Source organism: Rhizophagus irregularis, chromosome 29 (assembly GCF_026210795.1).
Source record: "Rhizophagus irregularis chromosome 29, complete sequence".
Lineage (NCBI taxonomy): Eukaryota > Fungi > Glomeromycota > Glomeromycetes > Glomerales > Glomeraceae > Rhizophagus > Rhizophagus irregularis.
In genome coordinates this window covers 720,185-746,751 of record NC_089457.1, presented here as the reverse complement: position 1 = coordinate 746,751, position 26,567 = coordinate 720,185, and the positions used below count along the sequence as shown (strand labels likewise).

General features: G+C 30.5%; 9 protein-coding genes across 9 annotated transcripts; 4 read left to right on the top strand and 5 right to left on the bottom strand.

Annotated features, from left to right (window-relative positions):
- Nucleotides 1–586: 586 nt before the first annotated feature.
- On the bottom strand, nt 587–1,232 carry OCT59_019516 (uncharacterized protein; the record flags this gene model as incomplete). Its single annotated transcript, XM_025334317.2, has 3 exons — nt 587–1,040; nt 1,101–1,139; nt 1,216–1,232. The coding sequence occupies 3 exons, from the start codon at nt 1,230–1,232 to the stop codon at nt 587–589; spliced, it is 510 nt and encodes a 169-aa protein (XP_025182668.1).
- Nucleotides 1,233–1,671: 439 nt separating this feature from the next.
- OCT59_019515 (uncharacterized protein) lies at nt 1,672–2,621 on the bottom strand. The gene is made up of 3 exons (XM_066143580.1): nt 2,392–2,621; nt 2,179–2,258; nt 1,672–2,087 (listed from the first exon to the last, which is right to left on the bottom strand). The coding sequence occupies exons 1-3, from the start codon at nt 2,582–2,584 to the stop codon at nt 1,953–1,955; spliced, it is 408 nt and encodes a 135-aa protein (XP_066005315.1). The 5' UTR covers nt 2,585–2,621; the 3' UTR covers nt 1,672–1,952.
- A 704-nt stretch (nt 2,622–3,325) lies between these two features.
- Nucleotides 3,326–4,097, bottom strand: OCT59_019514 (uncharacterized protein; the record flags this gene model as incomplete). The annotated part of the gene is made up of 4 exons (XM_066143579.1): nt 3,326–3,402; nt 3,476–3,535; nt 3,775–3,818; nt 3,952–4,097. The coding sequence occupies 4 exons, from the start codon at nt 4,095–4,097 to the stop codon at nt 3,326–3,328; spliced, it is 327 nt and encodes a 108-aa protein (XP_066005314.1).
- Nucleotides 4,098–4,235: 138 nt separating this feature from the next.
- OCT59_019513 (uncharacterized protein) lies at nt 4,236–5,238 on the top strand (the record flags this gene model as incomplete). Its single annotated transcript, XM_025325158.1, has 2 exons — nt 4,236–4,944; nt 5,165–5,238. The coding sequence occupies 2 exons, from the start codon at nt 4,236–4,238 to the stop codon at nt 5,236–5,238; spliced, it is 783 nt and encodes a 260-aa protein (XP_025182667.1).
- A 1,754-nt stretch (nt 5,239–6,992) lies between these two features.
- On the top strand, nt 6,993–7,799 carry OCT59_019512 (uncharacterized protein; the record flags this gene model as incomplete). Its single annotated transcript, XM_066143577.1, has 1 exon — nt 6,993–7,799. The coding sequence occupies one exon, from the start codon at nt 6,993–6,995 to the stop codon at nt 7,797–7,799; it is 807 nt and encodes a 268-aa protein (XP_066005313.1).
- Nucleotides 7,800–8,859: 1,060 nt separating this feature from the next.
- Nucleotides 8,860–9,571, top strand: OCT59_019511 (uncharacterized protein; the record flags this gene model as incomplete). Its single annotated transcript, XM_066143576.1, has 4 exons — nt 8,860–8,917; nt 8,986–9,243; nt 9,397–9,480; nt 9,558–9,571. The coding sequence occupies 4 exons, from the start codon at nt 8,860–8,862 to the stop codon at nt 9,569–9,571; spliced, it is 414 nt and encodes a 137-aa protein (XP_066005312.1).
- A 2,149-nt stretch (nt 9,572–11,720) lies between these two features.
- Nucleotides 11,721–12,235, bottom strand: OCT59_019510 (uncharacterized protein; the record flags this gene model as incomplete). Its single annotated transcript, XM_025310421.1, has 3 exons — nt 11,721–11,950; nt 12,018–12,152; nt 12,217–12,235. The coding sequence occupies 3 exons, from the start codon at nt 12,233–12,235 to the stop codon at nt 11,721–11,723; spliced, it is 384 nt and encodes a 127-aa protein (XP_025182664.1).
- Nucleotides 12,236–13,212: 977 nt separating this feature from the next.
- OCT59_019509 (uncharacterized protein) lies at nt 13,213–13,662 on the bottom strand (the record flags this gene model as incomplete). Its single annotated transcript, XM_066143575.1, has 1 exon — nt 13,213–13,662. The coding sequence occupies one exon, from the start codon at nt 13,660–13,662 to the stop codon at nt 13,213–13,215; it is 450 nt and encodes a 149-aa protein (XP_066005311.1).
- A 1,510-nt stretch (nt 13,663–15,172) lies between these two features.
- On the top strand, nt 15,173–15,965 carry OCT59_019508 (uncharacterized protein; the record flags this gene model as incomplete). The annotated part of the gene is made up of 5 exons (XM_066143574.1): nt 15,173–15,327; nt 15,407–15,432; nt 15,503–15,569; nt 15,647–15,675; nt 15,745–15,965. 5 exons carry the CDS (start codon nt 15,173–15,175, stop codon nt 15,963–15,965), a joined length of 498 nt encoding a protein of 165 aa, XP_066005310.1.
- Between the last annotated feature and the right edge of the window lie 10,602 nt (nt 15,966–26,567).

Sequence of the window (26,567 nt, the reverse complement as noted above, 5' to 3'; positions counted from 1 at the left end):
AATTAGCTAACACTAGCATACTTAATAAAATTGAAGTAATCGAAATCCGAAAAATCTGAAAGTGGTCAAAATGCCGAAATTAATATAGTGAACAAAAGAATTTTCGATAAAAATTCTAAATTTTTTTGTACCAAAATACAGTATCTATCAATCAAATATTCTAAATACGAAAACCAGTGAAAACCCCGGCTGATTTATTATCCCAACAAGTAAATCATTGCAATAGAATTCGATCAAACTCGATTGGAATAAGTCGAACACGCATACATTTCTGTATTTTATGGTTTATAATTATTCATTCACAAAGAAACTTAAAATAACGAATAGGTTATATCAAAACTTCGGTTTGTGGAAGATTGATGCGTTAAGAGCAACTTTTTCTAGATTAGATAACTGTTCATTTATTACAATAAAATTAAAAATAACTTTACAAAAAGAATTTTTTTATTTAATTGAACTCAAATCATAAGAATCACTTTTAAAATTTAGTTGTACCGATTCTGAGCGCAAAATACACATAAATGATATAAAATTATGCTTATAACAAAAAAAATATTGAATCTACCGATGTGTATACATTGAATTGTTAGTATGTTTCATATGATTTCGAAATAAAAGAAATTTGCTTCAAATCCTCATAAGCTCTAAGCAGGTTACTCTCAGTTTCTTTCACAAAAGATGTAATTTTCTTATTCTCATTAATAAGAATTGATATTTTTTCTTCTTTTTCTTTCAATTTATTTTTAAAATCTTTCATTTCTTTCAACTGATTATCCGCTATATGTTTATATTTTTCTAAACTATCATTAATGCGAGAAATTTCATCCTTGAGAATTTCATTTTCTTTTTTAATTTGACTGTTATCATCCAAATTCAATCGAAATTGTAAATTTTCATTTTTGAGAGCAAGATTTCGTTCCGATGCTTCTTTGAATTGATAGGTCCTTAAATCATAAGTTTTCTTAAGAGTTGAATAATTTTCAAAACAACGAGAAAGATTTTTCTCTAGAATACTTTTTTCTTTTGTTAAGTTATTAACTCTAAAGATAATTCAAATTAGTTAATTAAACATTCTAATTACAATTTTCTAATATCCTTACTTTAATTCTTCGTTAGCTAGCAGTCTAGACATTTCGCAACTGTAATTTATTATAATTAATAATTTAACAAAAAAGATAAATTTATAATTTACTATCGTACAAGTGTACCACTTACAAATTATCTTTAGTCATCTTCAACTCATTTTCAAGACGTTAATAAGCCGCTGCATAACTAAATAGATTTTATTAATTTAAAAAAAAAATTTAGTTTGAAACTTTTTAAAAATAATTACAGATCATTAAAATCATCCATTGTCCAAATAAAAAGAACGTTTGTTCAAAAGGAAAAAAAAGCAAAAATGAACAATTTATAAAAATTATGAATAAATAAATAAAACAGGTTTAAGTTCCCGATAGCATTAATAATTACCTGTTTCTCGCGTGTAGTGTATTGCCAATTTCATAATAACTCGCGCAATTTTATTTTAAATAAAAAATACATACAATAATTCAATAAACAAAGCATTCAATTATAAAAACGAACAATATAATCATTTATTATCATTTATTATTATATAATTTTATTTATTTATAATTAGGGTATATTAACAAGATTTTAACACAGAAATAATTATAGAATACGAGGAGATAATTTATCCCTATCGGCTTTTTATTTATTCACTAAAATTTATTTTTCTATCTGTTCTTACTTATAATGATCTTTGACTGCAATGCATGTATGCATCACTTTAAATGGTATCTCAATCCAGTCTATCTTTGACCAACACTAAACACGTACAGTAACTCATCAAAAAAATAAAATGAAATTATGAATTTGAAACATTAATTATTTCCGCGGCTTCCTAGTCTCAACTAATTTACCATTAAAATTAAAAATGTGATGTCCACGTTTCACGTTACTAAAGTTTCGTTTACGGCATCTATAATAACCACATACTGGACAATATCCGTCAAGGCTTCGACGAAGCGGTCTACATTTGCAATACGAACTATTACAATGCATACAGCCATACACCAAGTTTGGATCTAATTTATAAATCAATAAAACAATTGTTAAACAAGTAAAACAATATATAACCAGATAACAGATAAATGTGATATAAAAACAATTATTTACTTCAAGGTAGTCAAACTGGATTTGTTGACTCTCAATATCTTGTCGTGTTTTAAGTTCTATTAGCTTCTTATCTACATGAACTTCTCAAGAGTCAGTGAAAGTGCCAGGTGTTGAACCGTAATTGTCCGGAATATAATGTTGTATAGAGATAAATCACGTAACGGGGTTGTGAAAGCTGAATAGGAACCGGAGGAAACCACCCAGTCAACTTACCTGCAAAGAAATTTTTCGCTTGTATTTTTCTCTCGATTTCTTTTCTTTTCTTCTCTAAATTATCCTTTTCTTTTTTCTCGTTTTGGTGTTTCTTTGCTCTTTTAAACCCTCTTACATCATCACTACAAAGCTTGATAAAAGAGCGCGTTTTTCTTCTTTTTTTCTTTTTCTCCACTTTTCTAACGAGAGACATTTTATTTTTTTTTATGATGTCTAAATCATTCCTTTATGAGATTTGGTTTATGAGCTTCACGAGATACATTTCCTAGTTCTGCATTCTGGCCAATCAAATTGGTTTTGATCATCAATGATTCAGTAGGAATCATGTCAAAAACATTATTACAAGTAATCCTGAGAAAAGATCAGCCGAAGCTAAAACTAAGACTTTACTTTTTATTAAAATAAAGAATCCGTAAAAGTGATATTATTTGTGAATCCAAGAGGAAATTTGGATGCCACATATACTACATACAAAATCAAATTAGCTTTTAATAACGATACCCGCGCTATAGCAGCGCGGAGCTCAAAGTCCTTTCGGATTTTAACCAAGCTTAAAATAAAATTGTAATAATAAAAGTCATCTTTTACACATTATGGTGTTATTATTTTGAATTATTTATGAAAACCTTTACTTCGCACATATTTTATATAAAAAAATTATACTTCCATTCGATTTCTAAATACAGTATAATAAATCAACTTTTATAATAATAAAACCCGCATATAGCTGACAAGCATAAATAAACAACACATACACATGAAGAAAAAAAACGAGGAACGGTACGAGGTTGAAATGATGTTTCTCTATTTGAAACTTTGTATAAATTATTATTGGTTATTTCTCGATACACTTTATAAATACTTTAAAGCTATCATTAAATTCAAATATATAAAATCAAAAATGACAATTAAGCACCCTCTTCAACAAATGCAATTATAATTTTAACGACGATAAACTATAATAATCACATTTTGGACAATAACCGTCAGGGATTCGACAACACGTTGGGTCTAATTTATAAATAAATAAAACAATCATTAAACTGTATATATCCAGATAAAACATAATGTCTAGTTTATTTACTTAGGGTAGTCGGACTGAATTTGCATATCTTGTCGTTTCTAAGTTCTTTTAGCGGTAATCCTACAAAAACTTCTCAAAAGTCAGTGAAAGTGCCCGGTGTTGAACCGTAGTTGTCCGGAATATAATGTTGTATAAAGAAAAATCACGTAACGGGATTGTGAAAGCTGAATAGGAACCGGAGGAAACCACCCAGTCAACCTACCTTCAAAAAAATTTTTCGCTTGTATTATTCTCTATAACCATCTTTTACTTCGTTTGGTGTAACACTCTCAAAAACGAGCGTTTTCTTTATTATTTACTTCGAACGTTTTCTAAGTTCCTTTCAGCGGCAATCCTACAAAAACTTCTCAAGAGTCAGTGAAAGTGCCCGGTGGTGAACCGTAGTTGTCCGGAATATAATGTTGTATAAAGATAAATCACGTAACGGGGTTGTGAAATCTGAATAGGAACCGGAGGAAACCACCCAGTCAACCTACCAGCAAAAAAATTCTTTGCTTGCATTTTCTCTATAACAATCTCTTATTTCGTTAGGTGTATCTTTGCAACAAAGAGCGTTTTCTTTATCCATACCTTTAAATACATGTGAATTAAAGGAAGTTGCTTGTGAATCCACGAGTATCATTTCCTATATCGTGTAGATTTGTTTAGTCTATTTTACGCAGCAATCTTTGATTGCTGCGCACATGGAAAAATATAAATTATATACGTAATGCTTTACCATGGAAAATTAATTATTCCTTTCTATTTTATTTTAACGAAAATGTTATTACTTGGTATTTGTAATTTTAACAATAAATATTGTGGTTGTCAAACTTATAAGGAAGATAAGAATAATCCAGAGAAATGCTATTATTGCAATCATTATAATGCGTTTCATACCGGTTTTTCGCCTCCGCCTCAAAATATTTCAACACCATTATTGGGAGCTTGTCAAAAAGATGGAGTTTCATGTGGATGTCAAGCTTTTTCTGCTAATCCTAATAACGAATTGAAATGCAAATATTGTTATCATTATACTGCATTTCACAAGAATACTGCTCCAAGTAGTGTTACTAGCTTGATTAATATTGAAAATAATTTGCCCTCATACTTGTTATCAACAAGTATTAATAATTCAGGAAATTCGAAATTTGGAGATGAAACTATTAGAATTATATCTACGCCCAGTATTAAAAAGAAGAAAAGAAATCAGTTAAAATTCAATTCACCAAATACTGTTGCTTCTAGAGGTCATCCTGCTAACGTTTCACTTGGACTTAATCACATATTATTGTTTACACAAGGAAGTTGGAAAAATAATTCAGCTCCAAGAGAAAATACTTCGACTTGGATTGAAATGAGGGATAATGGTTTCATTATAGAAAATGTATTATTTAATGAAAATACTGCTGTAGCTATTAATGCATTAATTACTCGTTCATTTCCATCTGTTAATGAATATAATTGGATTTTATTAAACGGTTCTGCAAGTAAATTGAAAGCTGCCACCCTTCAGGTAAAAAATATATAATTATTTACTAATTTAATATATTTCTTTAATTCGTATGATGTTTGTGTTTTTAGGAAAAATCTATAAAGAATTTCAGAAAAAATATGTCAAAAAGCAACAAAAGATTATACCTTGATAATACAATTATAATAAATATTATTTTTTTGAATAACTTATTTACTATTTTTTATCAATTTTAGCACTTACATCAGAAGCAGAAGCGGATAAAAATCAAGATGAATATATTGAAATTAAAAGCGAAAGCGCTGATTGATTCGAAAGTTCATAAATATAATTTTCAAGTTCTTAAAAATAGTAAGCATGGATTTATAGTTACGTTAATAAATATCGAAAGATAAGATGCGACTCACGTGAAATTCAAACGGGTCATATCTCGACATTCAACTATAACTTTTTAATGATGACAACTTTATTTAAAATATATATAAATAATATCTTTATTAGTTTGAAATGTTTCAAAGTATTTTCAATAATGTATTATTGATTATCGGTGAGGTTATTTATTCTTAGTCACATATAATTTAATAAAAAAAGATTAAATCACACCGTTGTTCTTTCATAACCATTTTTTTTCTATTGTTCAAGTCTCGAATAATGTAATATTATGACATATTATAATAGTTGTTAGATCTTGTTAGATGTGAAATACTAACATAGTTTTAAATGCTCTAGAAAATAAATTTCAAAAAATCGTAATAACAAAATATTACTTTTTAATTTATCAACGCTATAACTGAAGATTTATCCAAATTCGTCAAAAAAATTACCATAATGTCGTGGATCTCGTTACTATCTCGTCAATATGTTGTACAACTTGTTTTAAATACTAATTAATGATAAAGTCGGAGAAATCAATTAATCATATAGATTTCTACTTGATGCTAGGCTTGCTAGCAATTCTAATTGATGTTATATAACATACTTTAAATTGATCTGAAAATCGAAGATTTACAGCAGTATTCTTTTCAAATTTATAATTACCGAAGCGGAAGTAGAGTTCCAATCCAAGGATCGACGGATGGACACATTTTGACGATTATACATAAATTTAATTAATTTAAGTCAAGATTTTTTTGAGATATCTTCGGATTCTACTCCAATGCGCAATATAATAAAATTAAAATCTGGTTCAATTATAAAATGGAGAAGAAATTCAACTCGGATCGAAAATCCATCCGATCGGATGAAAATTCAATCCGAATCGAATTTTTCTTTTTTTTTTATTATTAACAACACTCTTAAATTTACTATATTGTGTATTGAGATATGGTCTTAGTGTATGCGAAAAAAAATCCTTACCTTTATTGATTAAATCCATATGCAAATTGCCAAAATATTCCCATCCGTCGATCCTCGGATTGGAACTCTAACACTGTAAAAAAAATGTCCAGAAATTGTAGCTAAAAACATCCGAAAAATGTCCGTGTGTCCAGAAAACGTCCAGAAAATTGCAATATTCCGGACACTTTCTGGACGCTGGGTCTGAACCCTCCTAGACATTTTCTGGACATTTTCCGGAAAATGGAAATTTTCCAACGTCCGGAATATTGCAATATTCTGGACATATTTCAGACAAATAAACATTTTCCAGATGTTTTCAGCTACAATTTCTGGACATTCTTTTTTTATAGGGTAAGCGGAAGAGTATTGTTAGCGTAATCTATTTTATTGCAAATATATTTAAAATGCTTAACTTTATAGAAATCCTGTTTCGTTTCGTGTTTTATCCGAAGATTGAAATTATGTTCTGTAATTTCTCTTTCCAAATTAGGTGAAATAAGTATTGGAGCGAGCTGGTTGTTTTTTTCAAGTTTTATTGATGCACACAAACTGCTTGTCGATCACAATCTCTAAATTATTTATAACTGCAAGTTGTAATGAAAAAATTTCGAACAATTTAAACTTGCATTTAAATTGACAGGTAATTTTATAATTTAATAAGATTAAAACCAAATTTTTGATTTTTATTAATTATTATCGTTATGTAACGTTAATCAAACAGTTAATATGAATAATAACTCAAGTCGTAAAGACATGATTGAAGGCCTTGCTAAAGCTTTTACAGCCGATATTATTAATGAAATTACAAAATTTCAAACTGAAAATGATAGTTTAATTCAGAATAATATTTTATTGAAATCTGAGAATTTAAACATAGATTCTGTCAATCAAATGTTGAAATCGGATTTGTTACTTGAGAAAAGAAATTGTATTTCACAAGTCAACGAACTTAAAGAATTAAAAGCTGAAAATAAATCCTTAGAAACTGAAACTATTTCTCTTCATTCAGAAGTCTGCAAACTTCAAAGTGAAATTGATGAGATAAAGAGCAAATGTTCAAATGAAGTTAAGTTATTATCTCAGAATCGAATTTTAACAAACGAAAAGAAAAACTTAACGGAAGAAATAAAAAAGTTGAACGAGCAACTGAAACAATACAAAGTTTGTAAAAAACAACCGAAAAGAAAAGCCTTTAATTCAAAAGAAAAAGAGTTGTTCAAATTGGAACTTGCAACTAAGAATCGATGTATCAAAGATCTTACTGAGCAAAATAATTTTTTGTTTTTTGCTAATTCCGCGCTGACTGATGAGAAGATTAAGTTTCAAAGTGAAAATAACAAGTTTAAACAAGATATCAACGAAAAGGATAATGAAAATAAAATATTAATCAGTAAGAACAGAGAACTTGAACAAATTATTATTTCTGAAAAAAATAAGTTTGAAGAACTTGAAAATTGGTTTGTATCTTATCAAAATCATGTTATTAAAAATCATATGACTACTACGATTCAAGAATATTCAAATTATTTTTGATAACTAATGTATGCTTTTCTATCTGAAAAAATCTTAAAATTATATGCTTCTCAAATTTCTATTAGCGTTAGTAAATGATTTTCTATTTTCTTATTCTTATTCTTACTTTTATGTTAACGTGTTTTATTAATAAAAATTCTTTGTTTATATATAATTGTGGTTTTTATCGAAATAATCAGGAATATTAAACATTTAAAACAAAATCTGATATGTACATTTTTTCGCTATCACTGTTCCCATTATCAGTTATGAAAAACTTATAATTCCGATATAATTGTTTTTGTTATATCGTTACTGTTAATTATTGATATTCTATTCACTAATGATGGTATGAAAATAATGAAAGCAAAAATAGAAAAAAATTCTAATGAATCTTTAAGTTTATACTAATTATGCAATATAACAGCTGATTTTACCAACATTCTTTCGCGTAATTTTGAATCTGAATAAATCATTTTCGTGCAAGAAATAAAGTATATCCCGTAATATTAAATTTCGATATCATATCGCTTATTGGCGCCAATAAAATTCAATTCATTCACGTGACATGAGAAACTTCTTTCTTTTACCACAAATTCGTAATGTTTATATATTTTAAAATAAAGAACAGTTAACCATTGATCGTTTAAAGTATTTGTTGTATTATGGATTATTTTGCCCTATTAAATGTTAGTTGTCGTAGTTATAATACTTATTATAAATTTATAATACACAATTATTATAAACTCACATTTGTATTGTATAATTATTACAGTATAAAAGAATACACGTAAAAATAATGATACATTAGCACAATATGTCTTAAATTTTTATAAATACTGTACCTAAAAATTATCATTATAGCGATGTAACTAACATGTCAAAAAAAATTAGCAATCATTTACGTGATGCTTACAGAGATAAATTAAGAGTCTCTATTATAATTTTTGTTTTTTTATCTTTAATATTTTTAATTGCCACGTTAATTGGTAGTATAAATGGAAGCGTATTTTTAAGTAAATTTACATTTAGTGAACCTGTAACTAAAATCCTTCGAAGAAACAGTATAACATTCACTTTGATGGGTTTTTGTATCGATGATTCTTGCACTCAACAAGTGTCACATAACTTTGATAAAGGTAAATTTATAATTATTTATAATTCATTCATTTGAAGTAATATGATGATAAAAGCATTTTTTATTTAGCACCGACTTCTGAAGAAATCCAATCTGAACAAGTACATAAACGTGGCATTAACATTAATCCAAATGAAATCGGTAATTCAATAGGCAATACAGCTCAGGATGTAGGCAATTCATTAAATAATGCTGCAAAAGATGCTGGCAATACAATACAAAATGTAGCCAACACAGCCATTGGAGGAATAGATAAACTTGGACAAGAAGCTATCAAAGCTTTACTATCAGCCTTTGATAGTTTTGTTCCTAAAGTACCTACTAATGGTAAATCCGGATGGATAGCTCATCCTATTATTACTGCATCAATTTTTAATTTGATTGCTTTAATTTTATTATTAATCATGAATTCAAAAAATAAAATTTATTGCTATTTAACAACTTTTGCATTTTTATTGATTTCTTTCATTTTTAATTTAGTATCATTCATTATTACATTTTCATTATTTTCTTTAGTATTTAATGTTATTGGTGCTTTTCCTGGCATTGGTGGTAACCATACTGGTCCGGCAATGATTTTATCTGGGTGTAGTTGTTTTTTCTTATTTATTTCATTAAGTCTTATAATATTTTATTTAAAGGCTTACTTTTATAATTTTTTATTGTGATCATAAGAAAAAGGAGTAGTTTAGTTCTTTAGTTTTTAGCTTAAAATTGTTTGATGCCACCATTTTTTGTTATGTGTATCAGCAGTAATTAAGTGATTCATATTATACAAGTAATAAATTTTATGTGTCACAAAGAATTTTTATTGGTTGAAATTAACGAGAAAATAAATCAGTATGATCGAAATTGTTAATAGCTAGAATGTCACCAAAGATAAATTGAAACTTATTATGATTTATGAAGCATAATGAAATATAAATTAAGAAACGAATACTTGAATAATGATGTAACAAAAATAACTTTCCAAATCCTTGATAAAAAGTAATAAAACTTTTGTAACAATTAACTCAAAATTTGGATTGAAGAAGCCGTTGATACAAGTGAAGATGAAATATCATTATCAACTGTCAGGATTTATTGATTTTAACATAGAAGCTAACATATTCATTATATGATTTAACAATAAAGATTGGGTAAAAAATTATTTTTATATAATAACAATATGCATTTTCTTTGATGTCTACCAAGAGAAGACACCCTCTTGTAAGAACTTCCGCACTCACAAACATGAGGTTTATCTTCACTATGAGTATATTTCAAATGTCGTTTCAAAGTATCAGGCTGTTAAACGTTAAAAAAAATATCAATAATTATACACCATAAATTAGCGAATAAACACTTTTTAATTTTATTAAACTTACATCGTAAAATTTCCAAGTGCATAAATTACACGCATAAGGTCTTTCAGCATTGTGAGTTCGGTTGTGTATTTCTAAATGATTTCTTTGAGCAAAATCTTTATCACAAACTGTACATTTATGAGGACGTATATGGGTTTTAAGATGTTGTTTAATTGCATGCTTATTTTTAAATAATTTGTGACAATGCTCGCATTCAATATTAAGAAGTGATTTGATATCCATAGTAAAATTTTGAGAAGTCAAACTATTCAACAAATCTATTATAAATAATTTCTTTATTTCTGATTTTTCTCACAGTTTTCAGCTGTAATCTGATAACTTGCTCACGACCAGTTTTTCCACGTGCAAACAGCAATAAAATGCTTAGTAATGTTATTTCAAAAGTTTCATTCATTGATGCTTTTCCTGGCATTGGTGTAATAATACGGGTCTGACAATAATATTATTCGATTATTGATGGACCGGTTTGAGTCAAGAAATCTGCGAAAGAGGTAAAAGGGTGAGGGATAGATGGTTGAGGGATTGTATGCTCAGGTTGAGGCGAGTGTTGAAGTGGGAAATGTGAAAGAAGAGAATATATTTGAAGGACTGATGCCGATCGTATCACAAAAATGTAATATTAAAGGCTATAGCTTTACTTTTATAATTTTTATTGTGATTATAAGAAAGGAAGCAGTTTGTTGGTGATTTATTGTTAAATTACGCTTAATTATACCACCTATTAAAATGTCATCTGTAATTCACGTGATTCTTATTTAAATATATTGTGACACAAAATGAAGAATTGTTATTGGTTAAAAAAAATCTGATTTCAATTGATTACCAGTTACGGTTTTATGGTATTATTTTATAATATATTTGATAGCAAATAATTATTCAAATTTTTATCATTATTTATGCTCGAAGTTGCATTATTATAATTGTAAAGGAAAATTTAATCACATAGCTGAGATGTCACCACACATAATAATAAACGAATACTGATTTATTTAACAATTTTTACTACTATACCATGTGATCGAAAATTAGCAAAAATAACTTTTCAGTCCTTCTCTCCCTTATCCTGTGTAATCAATTTTAACTGAGATAGAAGATACTCAATTCTTTGTTGATTTGTATTATTAAAATGAATCAAGTTTGCCACATCATACTTCAATTTCTTATTCATTGATTCATTTTCTCAAAATCTTAACTCCTTATCTTGCAGACTTTCTTCCAATAGCAAAACTCTACTTTTCAATGCTTTGTATTCTTGAAGGAAATTCTCGTTCACTATTTCTTTTCCCGAAGTCTTAATTCTTTATCTTGTAGACTTTTCAATAAAAAAACCTTATTTTTCAACATTTCATTTACTTCAATGATTCTTTCGGCCATTACTTCTTTTTCTTGAAGTCTTTTCTCCAATGATAAATCCTTACTTTTCAATTCTTCGTTTTCTTAAAAACTTGCTTTCAATTGATCGTTTAATTCTTCGTTTGTCGTGACAAATTTTTGAAGAATATTCTCAATGAAGTAATTGTAGGATTCTTGTTCTCCCAATTCACCGCTCAATGATTTTTCCAAGTAATAGACCTGGCACTTCAATTCTTCATTAATTGCTTTACTTTTGTTGATCTCGATTAAAGAATCATTGTGTTGGGTTTTTAGCATATGGATATATTGACATGCTACAAAGAATAAATACATTATTATTATGCAAAATTAATTAGATAATAAATACTAATGTTAAATTACCTTCTTGTAAAATTTTCTCCTTAGAAATTTTACTACCAATACATAAACCGGCAATTTCTTTAAGAGATTGAAATCCATTGTTAATCCCTTTTCTACGCCTTTTCTCGATTGCGACATAAGCGATTTTTTGCAATTCTATTTATAATAAATGTTAATTCATTAAAACTATAAAATAACAAAATTTGATACTAGTAAATACCTCGGTTTGATTTCTCCATTGCTCAAAAAATCAAAAATTTTATCGTCTGTATTTATATAGAATTCTCAATTTCACACGAAAAATGGTACTTTACAAATACGGCAAATGCTCATACTCAGGTAATACAATTTCATACAGCCGCAGCATAATTTATAAATATTTTTGGCTGTACAGTACTTTTTTTTCCATTCATTACGTCTCGCAGACACTTTTCTTTCAAATTATATACCAATCCTTGATTTGCTAAATAAACTTATTAACAAGGACATTGATAATTGCCTATTGATCATCAGAGTTAAAATTACAAGAACTCTCGATAGAATGGATATCTCACAAAAAGCCGGCTATAACCTGTTATATGAGAAAGAAAAAGCTTTATTTTTAAATTAAGATTAACGCCATTCAATCATTTGAAAAGCGCTCAAAAATTCAAGGAGGAAGGGATTTTTTTAATCAATTAAAATGGTTCGACAGTAATGTATACTATATGATATGCATATTTATAAGAGGTTCTTTTTATCGCTCCTGCGACATATCGAGGGCGCAAAAAAAAACATATAATATTCAAATAATAAAAAAATAAACAAGTAAATTCATATATATTATTTTAATATTTCAATTAAATTTATAATGTAAATGATAATTTTCAAGATATATAAAACTTTATGAATTCTCAAAATTTATTTATTTTATGATCAGAGATACCGAGGAATTTAGTCCTTAATTCCTATTTACAGTACATTAATAGAAAATGTCTTTTTTTTTTTTGAGCAAATTCGATTACACTTTATTGAATTCGAAATTACGAATTTGTGTAAAAGGAAAAAGGAAAAAGAAAAAAGAAAAATAAATGAGAAAGGAAAAAAAATAATTACTCAAAAAGGGCAAATAACAAAAAAAAAAATACGGTTAAAATCAAAATATGAAATAATATATCTAAGCTGAAACCTAAACTAATTTATTAAAATTTCCGCTAAATAATTCTTACATAAATGGTTAATCCAAAATATTAACGTTAACGTTATGCTCTTTATTTTGAAATAAGCATGTCCTTAAATGATATTCCAAATTATTTCGTTGAGTATTAGAAAATGTCAAACACTCTTGTTCTTGTACTTCAACTTGTTTAAGTTCGATACCGAACAATTTTTTGTTCAAATATTTAACAATTAATGTATTTGAAATCAAATTGCATGTTATTTGAAAGTTTTTATCATCCAGACTATGGTAGAATGTATGATCAGAGCGTTGGTCAATATCGGTACTTTTTTCGCTTTTAATTTCTTTACAAGTGATATGGTAAATTTGATTATCATCTGGTGGGTTATGAAAGAATGACATTTTGAATTCTTCATTTGAATGGTTAGAAGAGCAAGTCAATTGATTCAACTCTTCGATACTAGTACAGCCTTTAGCGATAGTATAATCGTCTTTCTGATGTTGCATTTTAAGATTTTGAAGGAGATTTGCGGCTTTTTTTACTTGTTTATATACTTTTATAAAATAAAAGAAACACGCAATGACATATTACCGTAGTAGATTGATAAGGCACTGTTTAAATCTAATTGGGTTTATTTATATAAATTTTGTCTCAAAATTATGATCATCACGTGAAAATTGATAAAAAGCCAAATTTTTTATTGTGAAGTAAACCACGAAACTCTGTGAGTGTCATATCACGTGACAATAAAAATATGACTATATTTAAAGAACACATACATGTATTCCAGTTTCTAAATTCTTAATATTAATATTCAACATTTTTTTCATTTGTTGTATTTGATATTCTAATAAATGAATTGCATTATCAACATGTAAATTGTGAGCTTGCATCCTTTCATTAATCATATCTAATTGCGCTTGACACTGACAATTATTTTCAGAGTTCTTTATTAATAAAAATACACAAAATAAAAATATAATAATAAATCCAAATGCTAATAAATATATATATTTTTTATTTTCACGCATAGCTGCTTCATATCCGTATTGCCAATTTTCACCAATTGGAGTAGCAATTAGCTGAGAATCAGTCAATCAGACATATTGATTTGAACGGAAGTTGCGAATTATTTATGTTATTAAATCAAATTTTGATACAAAGACAAAAATTCGGTTGTATATATAATATATCAAGTTACACGATTTGCTCTTTAAATCATAATACGACAATACAAAATTGGTATACTTGTATAATACAACAGGGCGGACACCACGATATTGCTGATTATTTTGCCGATCATTTGTTCAATATTATCACATAAAGAACTACCGTTGAGTTGATTTTTTTTGCAAATTCTACATATTAATGTATTAAATTTTGATTTAATTTAATTTATTTTATTTATTATTAATAAATTAAATTTTAAAAATGCTCATAAAATTTTGCAAATATTAGTCTCATATTAATTTTGTAATATTTGTAAACATTCATTCAATGATAACTTTTGGGTTATCAAAAATTATTCTGGTTTATTCTAGCCATTTATTCTTGAATACCTAAATGATATACTGTGAAAGTTTCAAGTTTGGCCCGAAGTTCTGTGGCTTGGGCCGAAGCTTCAAAGTCAAATTAGCAGATGATTGGCATATATATGAATTATTGAAAATTTCAGCATAAAGCTAACTTTAGAACCACATTTTATTTTGCCATAATACTTATATATTTAATTATTGATAACACAAATTAACAAATAAAATAATTAAATATAATTTTTAAAACATTTGTGGCTTGAAATAAGGCTTCAAATTTAATGTGATATCACATATATTATGATCGGCAAATAATCGATATGTGATATAGGGTATGTCCGCCCTGTTGTATAATACAGTATTATTTTCAGACTAACTTTACATGGAAATGATCGATGCCGTTTGTATCACCAGAAATTAAATCAGATTATTATTTAAAGGACTACAATTCTACAAATCAATTATAAAAAACTTTTTTTCAGATATGAATTTTTTTGCAAAACTTGGCGTTTGTTTCTTAGCAATAATCTTACTTATCTTGTCATTTGCTGGACTAGCTTCTTTTTCACTAGAGGTTGCGAAGATCGCCCTTTTTAACCAAACAGATGGCAATTTAAAACTCCATCCTATGGATTATGTGTAAGTTGCAAAAAAGATATTATATGTATTTTATAATTTGAATGATTAATTTATTAAAATTGTCAAACTTGTAAAATAGATATCTAACTGCGCTCATCTTAGGCAGTAAGTTATTAATTTAAATGAAGTAACATTCTTTGTAAATTTAATAATTGTTTACTAATTTTTTTTGTAGTGAGCGGTTTTTACTGCTGCCATTCTAAAAGTGATGAAAATAAAAATAATTATCATTATGGAATAAGGTAATAAATATAATTACATTTATCATATTTTTTGTCTAAAAAGCGATAATTATATTTAATCTACATTTTTATTTAAGTGGAACTCTAGTTTCTTTAGTTATCATGAGTAAGTGTAATACCACAGTTATTTATACATATATTATACAGTATTTAATCTTTATTGATTTTTTTTTAGTTTTATATACTATATTTACAAAAGATGAAATGGGAGGTATTCCATTTTTTTGTCCTGTAGATTACCCATATACGTCACATTTAATTCGTACCGCATGTCAAGTGAGGGCCGCAAATCTGTTAATAATGTGGATATCTCCTGCTGTAGCGCTCTTTTTAGTTATTGCTGCACTCATAATTTCTTTTTGTTGTTGTGCTGGTAAAGATGATAATATTGTATAGTTATCATATAATGGATGTTATTTTATATTTTTCTTTCATTATTATCATTTCATAGTATGTACTGTATATCGATAAACTGTATATTTTTATATTTTGATACAATAATAAAGAATTGTGTTAGAATATAATTAAGAACAATAACAACTCGTTAAGTTACTATATTTGTTTATTCTGATACAATCAATTGTAAAATCAATTGATAATAAAATTGCTTTAGAATATTAATAAATAACAAAAACAACCCTATTAATTGTTCGGTTTCATATACAATATGTAACCACTGAAAATTGATTTTTTAATTAGTAACCATGTTTTTTTACATGCACAGGACCCCGGATATCTCCAAAACAGGTCATAAGTCACACTTTCGGGCAAACATGGCATAGCAGCCTTTATCTTTATTAATTATTTATCAAACTTTACAAAATTTACATAAAAGAAAAAGAAAAATAAAATAAAAACTAACTAAAAACAAAGCTATATAGTCTCCTAGAAAGAAATTAAAATTAAAAGAAAATTCAAAAGAAAAATCGCTAATACTAACACTTCCTAGATCTCCCCCCTTGATATATTCCAATCAAAGTAGAAGCAACTATGCTAACATAATAACGAATGACGCGCCCACTATTAAAATCGACACTCCATCCTGCAAAAGCGGTTATTAAGTAGCACCGTTAGACGACCCATAAAACCCAAAATGTGATTAAACCAAGATAATCCATATTGCATCGAGTTTTTTAACCAATCGGTTCCGGAGTCACGTGAATCAACATGGGTCGGAGGAGGTAAAGATGAGTAAGGTAAATAAGAAGATTTAGGCAAACCTTTAGGCCTTGGAGATTGTTTAAGTTTTGAAGTAATGTTCATCGCATGTTCCCATAATCCTTTATCATACGAACGCGGATTTCAAATTCGTTTACGGAATTTGTTAACAAAATTGTTATGTATGGCAGCAACCACATTCATGGCAGCGAGGCGGGGAATACCTAAAGTTTCAAAAACTTCCAGAAAGGCGGTAGGCAAATAGCCACAGACCAGACTATAGGATGACCAGTTACTAGATGAGAAAGACCAACAAGGAAGGGAAGTAATTCTATCCACTAAAGAAGAATAGTCACAATTGGCATTATCACCCGCTTCTTTGATTTTTTGGGTAAGGTAGTAAAGATAAGATGTTAAAAGTTGATGTAATTTAACACGACGCTTTTTGCATAAAAATAAATGCATAAAATCTTCTAAATGGTCTTCACAAGAGCGACAAGTTAGAATTTCCATGTATAAATCAGGCCGTGTCCTTTTCAGTGATTCCAAAGTGGGTAGGTCTTCCAGAAAAAGTTGAAATTTTAGCGTGTGATGTCTAGAGACATTTTCCTTAGTGAAAGAGTTATCAAATGTAGGTTGAAACATTAACGTATGCCAAGTAAGAGCCCAGTCAACCATATATCGAGAAGGATTCGTTAAAAGAGAAATAAAACGGAAACGAGAAAGGGCTAAAAGGTCTTTCATATACAACATTTGATGATATTGTTTAAACAGATGTCTTGGGTTGGATTCACAGATTACGTCATCATAGATCATAATATAATCATGAACTAGTGGTCCGATCCGTGGATGCATTATCCGGATATCCGTACGGATATTTGGATATCCGGATGGCAGTTTTATATGACAGATAAAAAATTGCGGATGTGCAGATATCTATAGATATCTGCAGATATCCGTAATCTGCATATGTCATGTGAAATAATATGCATAATCACCTATATATTGCATCATTTTTTTAAATAACCATAAAACGCGTTACGCGTTGTCTATTTATCTTTGCGTGACTGTGACTAGAAAAAAAAGTCTAGTGATAGGTTTGAAGAAATTCCGCAGTTAGAAGACCTTGAAGTTGAAGAAGCTTCGAGCCCTGAAGCTAGTGGATCAAAGAGCTTACCATTAAAACGGAAAAAACCAATTTCACATGTAATTGAGTTAGAATCGGATACTGATACAAGTGGCCGGCAGCAGATAGCTAAGAGTAGAAAGTATAATAAAAATAATAAAAACTCAGAAAAAATTGAGTTAAATAAAATAACCAACCAGCTAGTATTAATTCCAAATGCAAAACCACCAGGGCAAAGTTGGATATGGGGATATTTCGATCAGTATAAACCAGTTGGACAATACAAAAGAATAGTAAGGTGTTTAGCTCAAGTTCAATGAAAGAATGGTGCAGAACAATGTGGACATTTTATGGGTTCTGATAATTCCACTGGCAATTTTATTGCCCATCTTGCTACACATCGAATTACTGAAGAAAGTCATAAAAGAAAGATGAATGAGGTACAAAATAATGGTCAGTTATCACAGCTTCGTATAGATGAAATAATACGGAATAATCCAGATATTAAAAATAACCGAGACTGAAAATTTGTTGGAATCTTGATTAAGGATAATCGACCAATTAGTATATGCAATGACGAAGGGTTTAGCGAGTTCATTCATGAATTTGACCCAAATTATCGATTTCCAAGTGATAAAACAATTCAACAATTACTTGCTGAAGCATATAATCAAATTAAAACTGTCTTAACTAAAATATTTAGCGAAAATGTTATTTCCTGCTCTATAACAACAGACCTATGGAGTATGGACAGCCCGAAGTAGACTTGGATACATTGGCGTTACATGCTCTTTTATCAATAATAATTTTGAGTTTTGTGAAGTGATCTTATCAATTCAATATGTGCCTTACCCTCATACCGGTGATAATATTTGTAATGTTTTACGTGATATTATCTCCAATTGGAATCTAACTGGCAAGGTACTTTCAATGACAACTGATAATGGATCAAATATGGTCCGCGCTGGGAAACTAATGGGTGAACTTACACGACTCCCATGTGCAGCTCACACCCTTCAACTAGTTGTGGGAAAAGGTTTACTCCCTGCCGAAGTTTTAATTGCAAGGGCCAAAAGACTGATAAATTTTTTTACAACGCCCAAACAAACGGAAAAACTTCTAGAGATTCAAAAAAGCACCCATTGTTCCAATAATGAGGCGAGTAAATTGTTAAAATTTAATTTAGTATATCTATTTACACATATTTTTAATTACAACTGTAATAATTTCATCTTAATTTTCGTTAAATTTTATAAACTAAGTAATATTTATTTTTAATTTTTTAATTTATAATTTATATCCCATAGTTTAAAATTATTATAGAATACTTTGTAACTTAAATAATTTTTTTCTAAAAAAGAAATTAAATTAAACAATTTTATTTAATAAAATTAATTGTATTGGCTAATTACACAATTTACTAATAAAACTTAATGCGATTCTATACTATTATAGAATTTGGATAAAAATGATGAGTACCTTCGAATTATTGCTGACGTGGAAACGCGTTGGAACTCCAACTATCTTGCATGGAAACGCTTATTAAAAATTAAAGATCTTATTGATGTTTTGGCGTCTACCTTGATGATTGATCCTAATACGCGACGAGATGGAAAACGATTAAAAGATATAAATCTAACTGATGATGAATGGCAAGCAATGAATAAACTAGTAAATATCTTGGAGGATTTTGCTGGGGCAACTGAATATCTAGGTGGAAGCAATTATACAACAATTAGTCTAATGTATAGTCTTTTGGCAGTAATTAGTAATAAAATGATACCTGATGACTCTAATGTGGAAGTTATAGATCTAACTAGCCCGAATACTGCCTTTGATGATGATGTTGGTTATGAGGATGCCCCGGAAGATGAGATTACTCAGCAACCTAAACGCAGAAAAATTAACATTAATACTCCACAAAATTGTTTTGAACTCGAAAAACGTGTTAAAGCAGCATTATACCAATCTATTAATCATTATTGGGAAGTTCCACAAGAGCAGGGAATGCTGGCTGCTTTGTTAGATCCACGATTCAAGGATTTAGAATTTGCCTCTGAAACATTGCGTCTTCAAACTCATGAACAATTAAAAGATGCCTATAAAAATATGAAAATCTTAACTAATGAAAGCCAGGAGGCTGAATCTAGGCCAACTTCGTCAAATTCATTGTTGGCAAGAATGTTTAAAAATAGTCACACTTACGTTGATGAAGTGACTAATTATTTGGCTCTGCCCAAGATTCACCTTGATGATTGCCCTTTATTATGGTGAAAAACTAATAAAGCCCGGTTTCCAATATTATCAAAGTTAGCAAGAAAGTACTTGGCGATTCCTGCCACTTCTACTCCAAGTGAGAGACTTTTTAGCGAAGCTGGTAATGTTGTGACCATAAAAAGAACACAATTATTGCCAAATACATTGGAAAATTTGGTTTTTTGTAAAAAAAATTGGCACTTAGTTGGGGGAGTTTTTCCATTAAGTAATACTTCAGAATAGTTAATAAATAATAATTAATATGTAATTAAAGTATAATATACAAAACTATAAATAAATAAAGTGACATTAAAGAAATTTAAAGCAAGTAAATAAGATTTTTATTAAATTTGTTTGAAAAATTTTTTTTATTTATATTATCCGTTATCTGTTATGGATTTATCCGGATTTGTTCAATTTTTCATGGATAGTCATCCGTATCCGTAACATGACTCACGGATTAACTGTTTACAGATAAACAGATATCCGGATCGGACCACTATCATGAACTGCGGCGAGATCGAGATGGGAGATGAGAACAGCATCGTCAGATGTATGGGCAGTATTGGCAAGAGAATCAGCAAAGTCATTCCAATAAAAATTAAAGTGAGCTTTAACTTTGAAAGGCAAAACCGAGAGTTGTTTATCCACAATCAGTTGTTGAATGATGGCCCAAAGTTCAAAATTGGTAGTCTTATAATAAAGACGAGAATCTGAATAATCAGATAAGAAACAATGTTTCAAACCCTCAATGGAAGACTGTGAATCTGTATAAATATGAACAACAGAGCTGGCAGGAGAGGCTGATAAGGCAGCATAAATAGCAGCAGCTTCGGCACGAGAAGAGGAAGGCCAATCGCGAATAATACCCCGCTTATAAGTGGCAATAGAATTAAGAAAGCCAGAGTCTTTGACAATTTGAACCCAGCCCCATCCCATAGAAACATCACTGGTTCCTAAATTAATAAGAGAGCCATCAGTGTAAAAGGTGTAATGTGAATCTGGAGAAAGCACGACCGATGATGATGTGGCAACATCGCCAGCTGTAAGTAAACGTGGAGTAGGTGAAACTATATCGGCAGTATTAAAAGAAATATTAGGAATATCAACAGCTAACACTGAGCGAGTTGAAGAATTACAAATTGAAGTAACAAAATCCATGATTTCCGCCCATGACACTGTAGCAGTCAAGCTGGATGTGTGACTCGTAATGGATGATTTCTTCATAGGTAAAATCCATGAGTGACTAAGAGAGGCCGAATAGGAGCAGGACACAGAGCTAGTGGCAACAAATTTCTTTGAATACGAAGATTTATTTATATTCAAGTTGCAGCCAGGACAAGGTTGTAGAATGATCAAGTCACTCGGACGAGATAAACAGTCTGAAGTCCAATGTACGATAGTACAAATGGAATGCTTGGGTTGAAGCTGAATCTGTTTACCGAATATAGGAAAGCCATCATCATTCATCGTGACAATCCAATTCTTCTTATAACCAGAAGGAGGAGTACAAGGGGCAAGTTCTTTTGCAATTTGGCTCACAGGGCGTTGATTAATCAAAAATTGATCTTTCAATAAACCAGGTTTATCTGGAATCGTGACGTTAGCAGAAAGATTTTTGTACCAATTGGAAAGACGAACATTACCACGCTTTTGAATAGAGTTAGCATATATGACAGACCAAGAGAGTAAATGTGTTCCTTGGGGTGTCAAAAGTTGCGAAAGGTAAAAAAGGCTACGTTTCCGAAGCCTCGTTAAATTGGCCTTAAATACATCCAAAGAAAGACATTGATAAATGGGAGTATGGCCATTAGGATAGATCAAATCAGGCACAGGCGATAAAATAGCACGTGACAGACGGAAGGGAGTAGAGAGCAATGAAGCTAAAGTATTAGCGATATAATCTTGTTTAAAAATTATAAGAGAAGACCAATAAGACCAATCCAAAACCATCAAAGGAGAAATAGGAATTAAACAATAAAATTGAATAAATCTCAACCTATAATTAAAAGTAATTTCATAAAAACAGAAGAAGAATTTGCTAACAAAAATAAATTAGTAAAATGACTTTGTTGTTGAAATGAAAATAAATTGATCAAACCCAAAGCTTGTGTTAAATATAACACCACATTAGGAACAGAGCGTGATAATTTGGCCTTATGTTTAACTAAGGCACGAACTGAAGAAGTAATAGTGGAGCATTCAGCCTCAGATAAATGTGTGACTTGCATTCGATAATCCAATTTCGGAAGCAAAACAGTATTATAAAGGTATACCACTTGTTGAACAGTCAATTTCGCCGGGCGGAGAATTGCAGAGAAAGAATTACATTCTCGCTTAAGTTGTTGTCAGATAAAATTCCTAGAGCCATTAATATTAAATCAAACACCCAAAAAACGGAAGGAAGAAGACATAGGGATAGGAGTAACCTTAATATTAGTAGTAGTGTTGAGTGATGAAGTCATCAAATTAAAGGCTATAGGAGATAAATCTCGAGAAGTAGCAACTGCATTGGTGGCTAGAGCATATTTATTATGATTGGCCAAAGTGTTGTTCAAACGATAAAATTCTTCAGTGATAGACAACATATGTTCCATTCCCTCTTTAGAAGAAGAAATCAGAGTAGAATCATCCATAAACACCAAATTATTAATCTCTAAAACATCCGGAGAACAAGAATTTGATGAAACAATATCGGAAGCTATTGGAGAAACCAAACAATAAGGGTCTTTCTTTTCATTTTTAAGGGCAGTGAGCAAAGGGTCTAAATAAATAACCCATAAGAGTGGAGAGATAACTTCACCTTGGTCGATACCAATTCTAACTCTATATGGCAGAGTAGGGCCATGTGCAGTAATGACACGATTAGAACGTGACATAAATAAAGAAAGTAAGAATTGAATAGCATTTTCTGGTAGACGTAAGCGTTGAAGAGCAAAACGCAACATGGATAGATCAACAGAATCAAACGCCTTAGAAATATCTTGAGAGAGAATCCATAAGGGTTGTTTGGTGACTACTGAATCATGGATAATAGATTCCAGTGTAATGATAGGATCACGGCAGGAACCTCCAGGTAAACCTGCAAAGTTTCCTCCTTGAAGAACATGGTGGGAAGCGAGCAAAGGAGCAAGACGATTGTAAAAGAGCTTAACCAAAGCCTTGCGAATCACTTCTAATAAAGTAATAAGACGAGTATTTTTAAGTTGGCATTTCCATTCATGCGGTTTAGGAATAGGAAAGACAGTAGCTTGTCTCCATAAATCAGAGATATTTGCATCTGATAAACAGGCACAAATTAGGTTAAAAAGAAGAGTAGAAGCAGAAGGTCCTAAATGTTTCAACATCTCATATGAGATCATAGAAGGTCCTGGGGCTTTATCATTAGGCATGGAGGAAATTGTTGAAGACCATTCTTCAGGGGTAGGAGGGTCCATAAGTGAATCAAAAATAGCTGAAGAAACATCAGCAAGCAGCGCATAAACATTAGACCATCGTTCAGGCAAATCCTGTATGGAAGATGGAGGAGTGGAGGTAATTGGAACACAGTTTTGAAAGTGTTCAATGACTTCTTGATCAATAGCATCTGGAGAAGTTAATAAAGCAGGGCGTGTTGGATGATCAATGAAAACACGATCAAGGACGATTCGTCGTCTGGTTCGTGACAAGGCAGATTCAATAAAAGTAGAGACATCATTGGTGAAATTATCATTCCGAGCATCAATATTAGCCTGAATAGAAGAGGCTTAAAATTCTTTTTCTTTCAGCAAAAGAAGACTTCGCAAAAGCAAAGTCATGTTTTCTAAGGTTTGTAATAAATTGGCAAAATCATCAACTCTTGCATCTCGAAGAAAAGGAGGAAAAATAATAGGCGTAACAAAAGTTTGTTTATAAAGAGATAAAATATTATTAAGACGTGTATAATATGAAGACCACTTGAATTCATAATGTATAAAATATGAGGTAGGGGTCTTATGAAGAGAACGGATAGTTTTAGCCACTTTAGACAAAAATCTATAAGACTGGCATAAACTATCCAAGTCTTTAGGCTTCTTGGGAATATAAGTATTGCCCACAGTAACTGAAGGTAAAGTGGAATTAGCAGCTTTGATAATCCTAGAATGGAGATATTCACACTTCTGATTAAGAGGCCAAGCGTCAAAGATGAGTGGATCAATTGGACATAATTTATCCAAATTATCAGCAAAAGCAGTCCACTGATCAGTAGAAATGGAATCATATTTGAAAACACGTCAAGTATTATGACCAAGTTGACGAGCTCGTGCAGATTTAATTGCATCCGATAATAATGAAGCATCAAAATATGTAATAATAGGGTTATGGTCAGAAATGTGTAAATCATGAGCATCAAAAATAGAAGCTGTTAACATATAACGGCGAAGAAGTGGACAAGACCAAACAAAGTCAATACGAGTAATAGTGTCCAAATGGCGATAAGTACCCAAGGTACCAGATAGATTAAGGGGGGTGCAATCCTTATAATTATGAGAAAGCAAGTAATGGAATAATTTGTGAATTTGTTTAGCAGCAACCTGAGGTTGGTGCAAAAAAATAGGGTAATATTTCTCCAGATTCATATTAAAATAACCGCAAATAGCATGGTGAAAATTTTGTGAAGAAGTTTGGGAAATTAAAGAAATTAATTGATCAATGACTTCGTAACGAAGAACAAGATCATTTGTAGGGGGAATGTAGACGACAAATATACGCAATTTAATATTGCCTTTAAAAAACAAGTCTACAGAAAGAATACGGGAGGAATGGGATTGATAAAATTGAACATGAGTGGCTAAAGAGTTATGTATGAATAAAGAAACACCACCAGAAGAGCGACCATGTTTGGTGGAGTTCAAATCAGAATGAAAAGAAGTATAATCACAAACTTGTTTAGACAAAAATTTCATTTGTTTAGGCGATAAATGTGTATCAACGATACCGCCAAAAGAAATATGATTTTGGAGAAAGAAAGAAGAGATTTGGTCCAATTTAAAGGAACCTTGACCAGGAGTTTTAAGACCATTAACATTAAAAGAAGAAATGTTAAAAGAATTGGGAATAAGGGAAGTAGAGGAAGAGGAAGAAAATAAAGTATCAGATAAAGGATCATTAAAAATATTACTAAAATCAACGGGGTTGGGGGGATTCCGCACAAAGGTATCATAATCTATATTATCATTCATCATTATAACACTGTGATAGAAACTGCGGGGCGAAAGAAAAGGATAACAAATTAATCAGACGAAGTCTTATTGACTAAGTCCGAGGAAGAGCCACCAGAAATGGAACTAATAAATCTTTCAATAGAGCCAGATAAGTGATCGAATTTGTTATCTAAAGATCGTTGAAAGGAATATATTTCAGCACGTTCTTTATTAATAGAAGCTTCATCAGCACTTTCGGGGATGGGGAAAGAAGAAATGGTAGAACGGGAAATAGGAACCGTTGGGGGAGGGAGAACTGGGCCTGAATTAGGCCTGTTCGAAGTGGGCGGGTTAGATTGTGTTAGATAAGGGGGTGCATTGATGGTTGTCAACGAGCATATGTGGAGAATCATTGGGATCAGGTGGAAGAACATCATCATGCATATGTCCAAAAACACAAAGTTCCAGCCGAGACATTCTCTGATCAGCTAATTCAAAAGCATGAATTCTAGCTCGTACACTAGCCATATCTTCTTGAAGGCTTTTGAGCACCGAAAGGATCTCTTGAATTTGGGAACAATTAGGATCCACCAAGAGAGGTTTATGACCAGATGAGCCAGGAGTAGAAGTACTATTACATTGGGAAGTGGAAAAGGAAACTGAACGGTCTTTGCCTTTACGCTCATTGGAGCGAGGTCATTATGCAGATTGGATAGGTTTATTGGAATTAGAAGAATTGGGTGAAGAAGTATTATTGGTATTATTATTGCTCCGTCTAGTATTGTTGGCTGAATGAATACGTTGTCGGGAATTAGAACGATCTCTGGATTGAGAGCGGGAACGATGTCTACTTCGATTAACAGATGAGTCATGGTTATTCGATCATCCAATATGAAAACGTTCTTTTAAGTGTGCAACAGGGTTACGGGTGCGTGAGCGACCGCGAGAGTTGTTCAACGGGCAAGCAGTAGGAGCGCAACCAAGTTTACCACATCTATGGCAAAGCTTGTTTGTATTCTCCGGGAGTTCCCATTGGAGTCGATGACCTTGCAGGGCGATTGATTGTTCCATTGTGGTGTCCATCATTTGTTGTGATTTAAAGGTGATATAAGCCCATCGTTTAGGTTTATAGGAATTAAGAGATAGTGGTATATTAACGGCCATAGCGCCAATTGATCGTACCAAGGGCGCTAAATGCACATCTTTTGTGTTAGGAGGAAGCTGAGATAAAACGGCGACGAATTCACGTCGTGATTTCTTTTGATCAAGGGTGAGGGAGCATGGTGTAATACGTAA

What these genes read in the sequence shown, in the direction of transcription:
- OCT59_019515 (XM_066143580.1), bottom strand. Translation starts at nt 2,584, where the DNA reads ATGTCTCTCGTTAGAAAAGTGGAGAAAAAGAAAAAAAGAAGAAAAACG. An exon ending in AGCGAAAAATTTCTTTGCAG is followed by an intron (nt 2,259 to 2,391) that starts GTAAGTTGACTG and finishes ACTCTTGAGAAG; the next exon opens with TTCATGTAGATAAGAAGCTA. An exon ending in TCCAGTTTGACTACCTTGAA is followed by an intron (nt 2,088 to 2,178) that starts GTAAATAATTGT and finishes TTTATAAATTAG; the next exon opens with ATCCAAACTTGGTGTATGGC.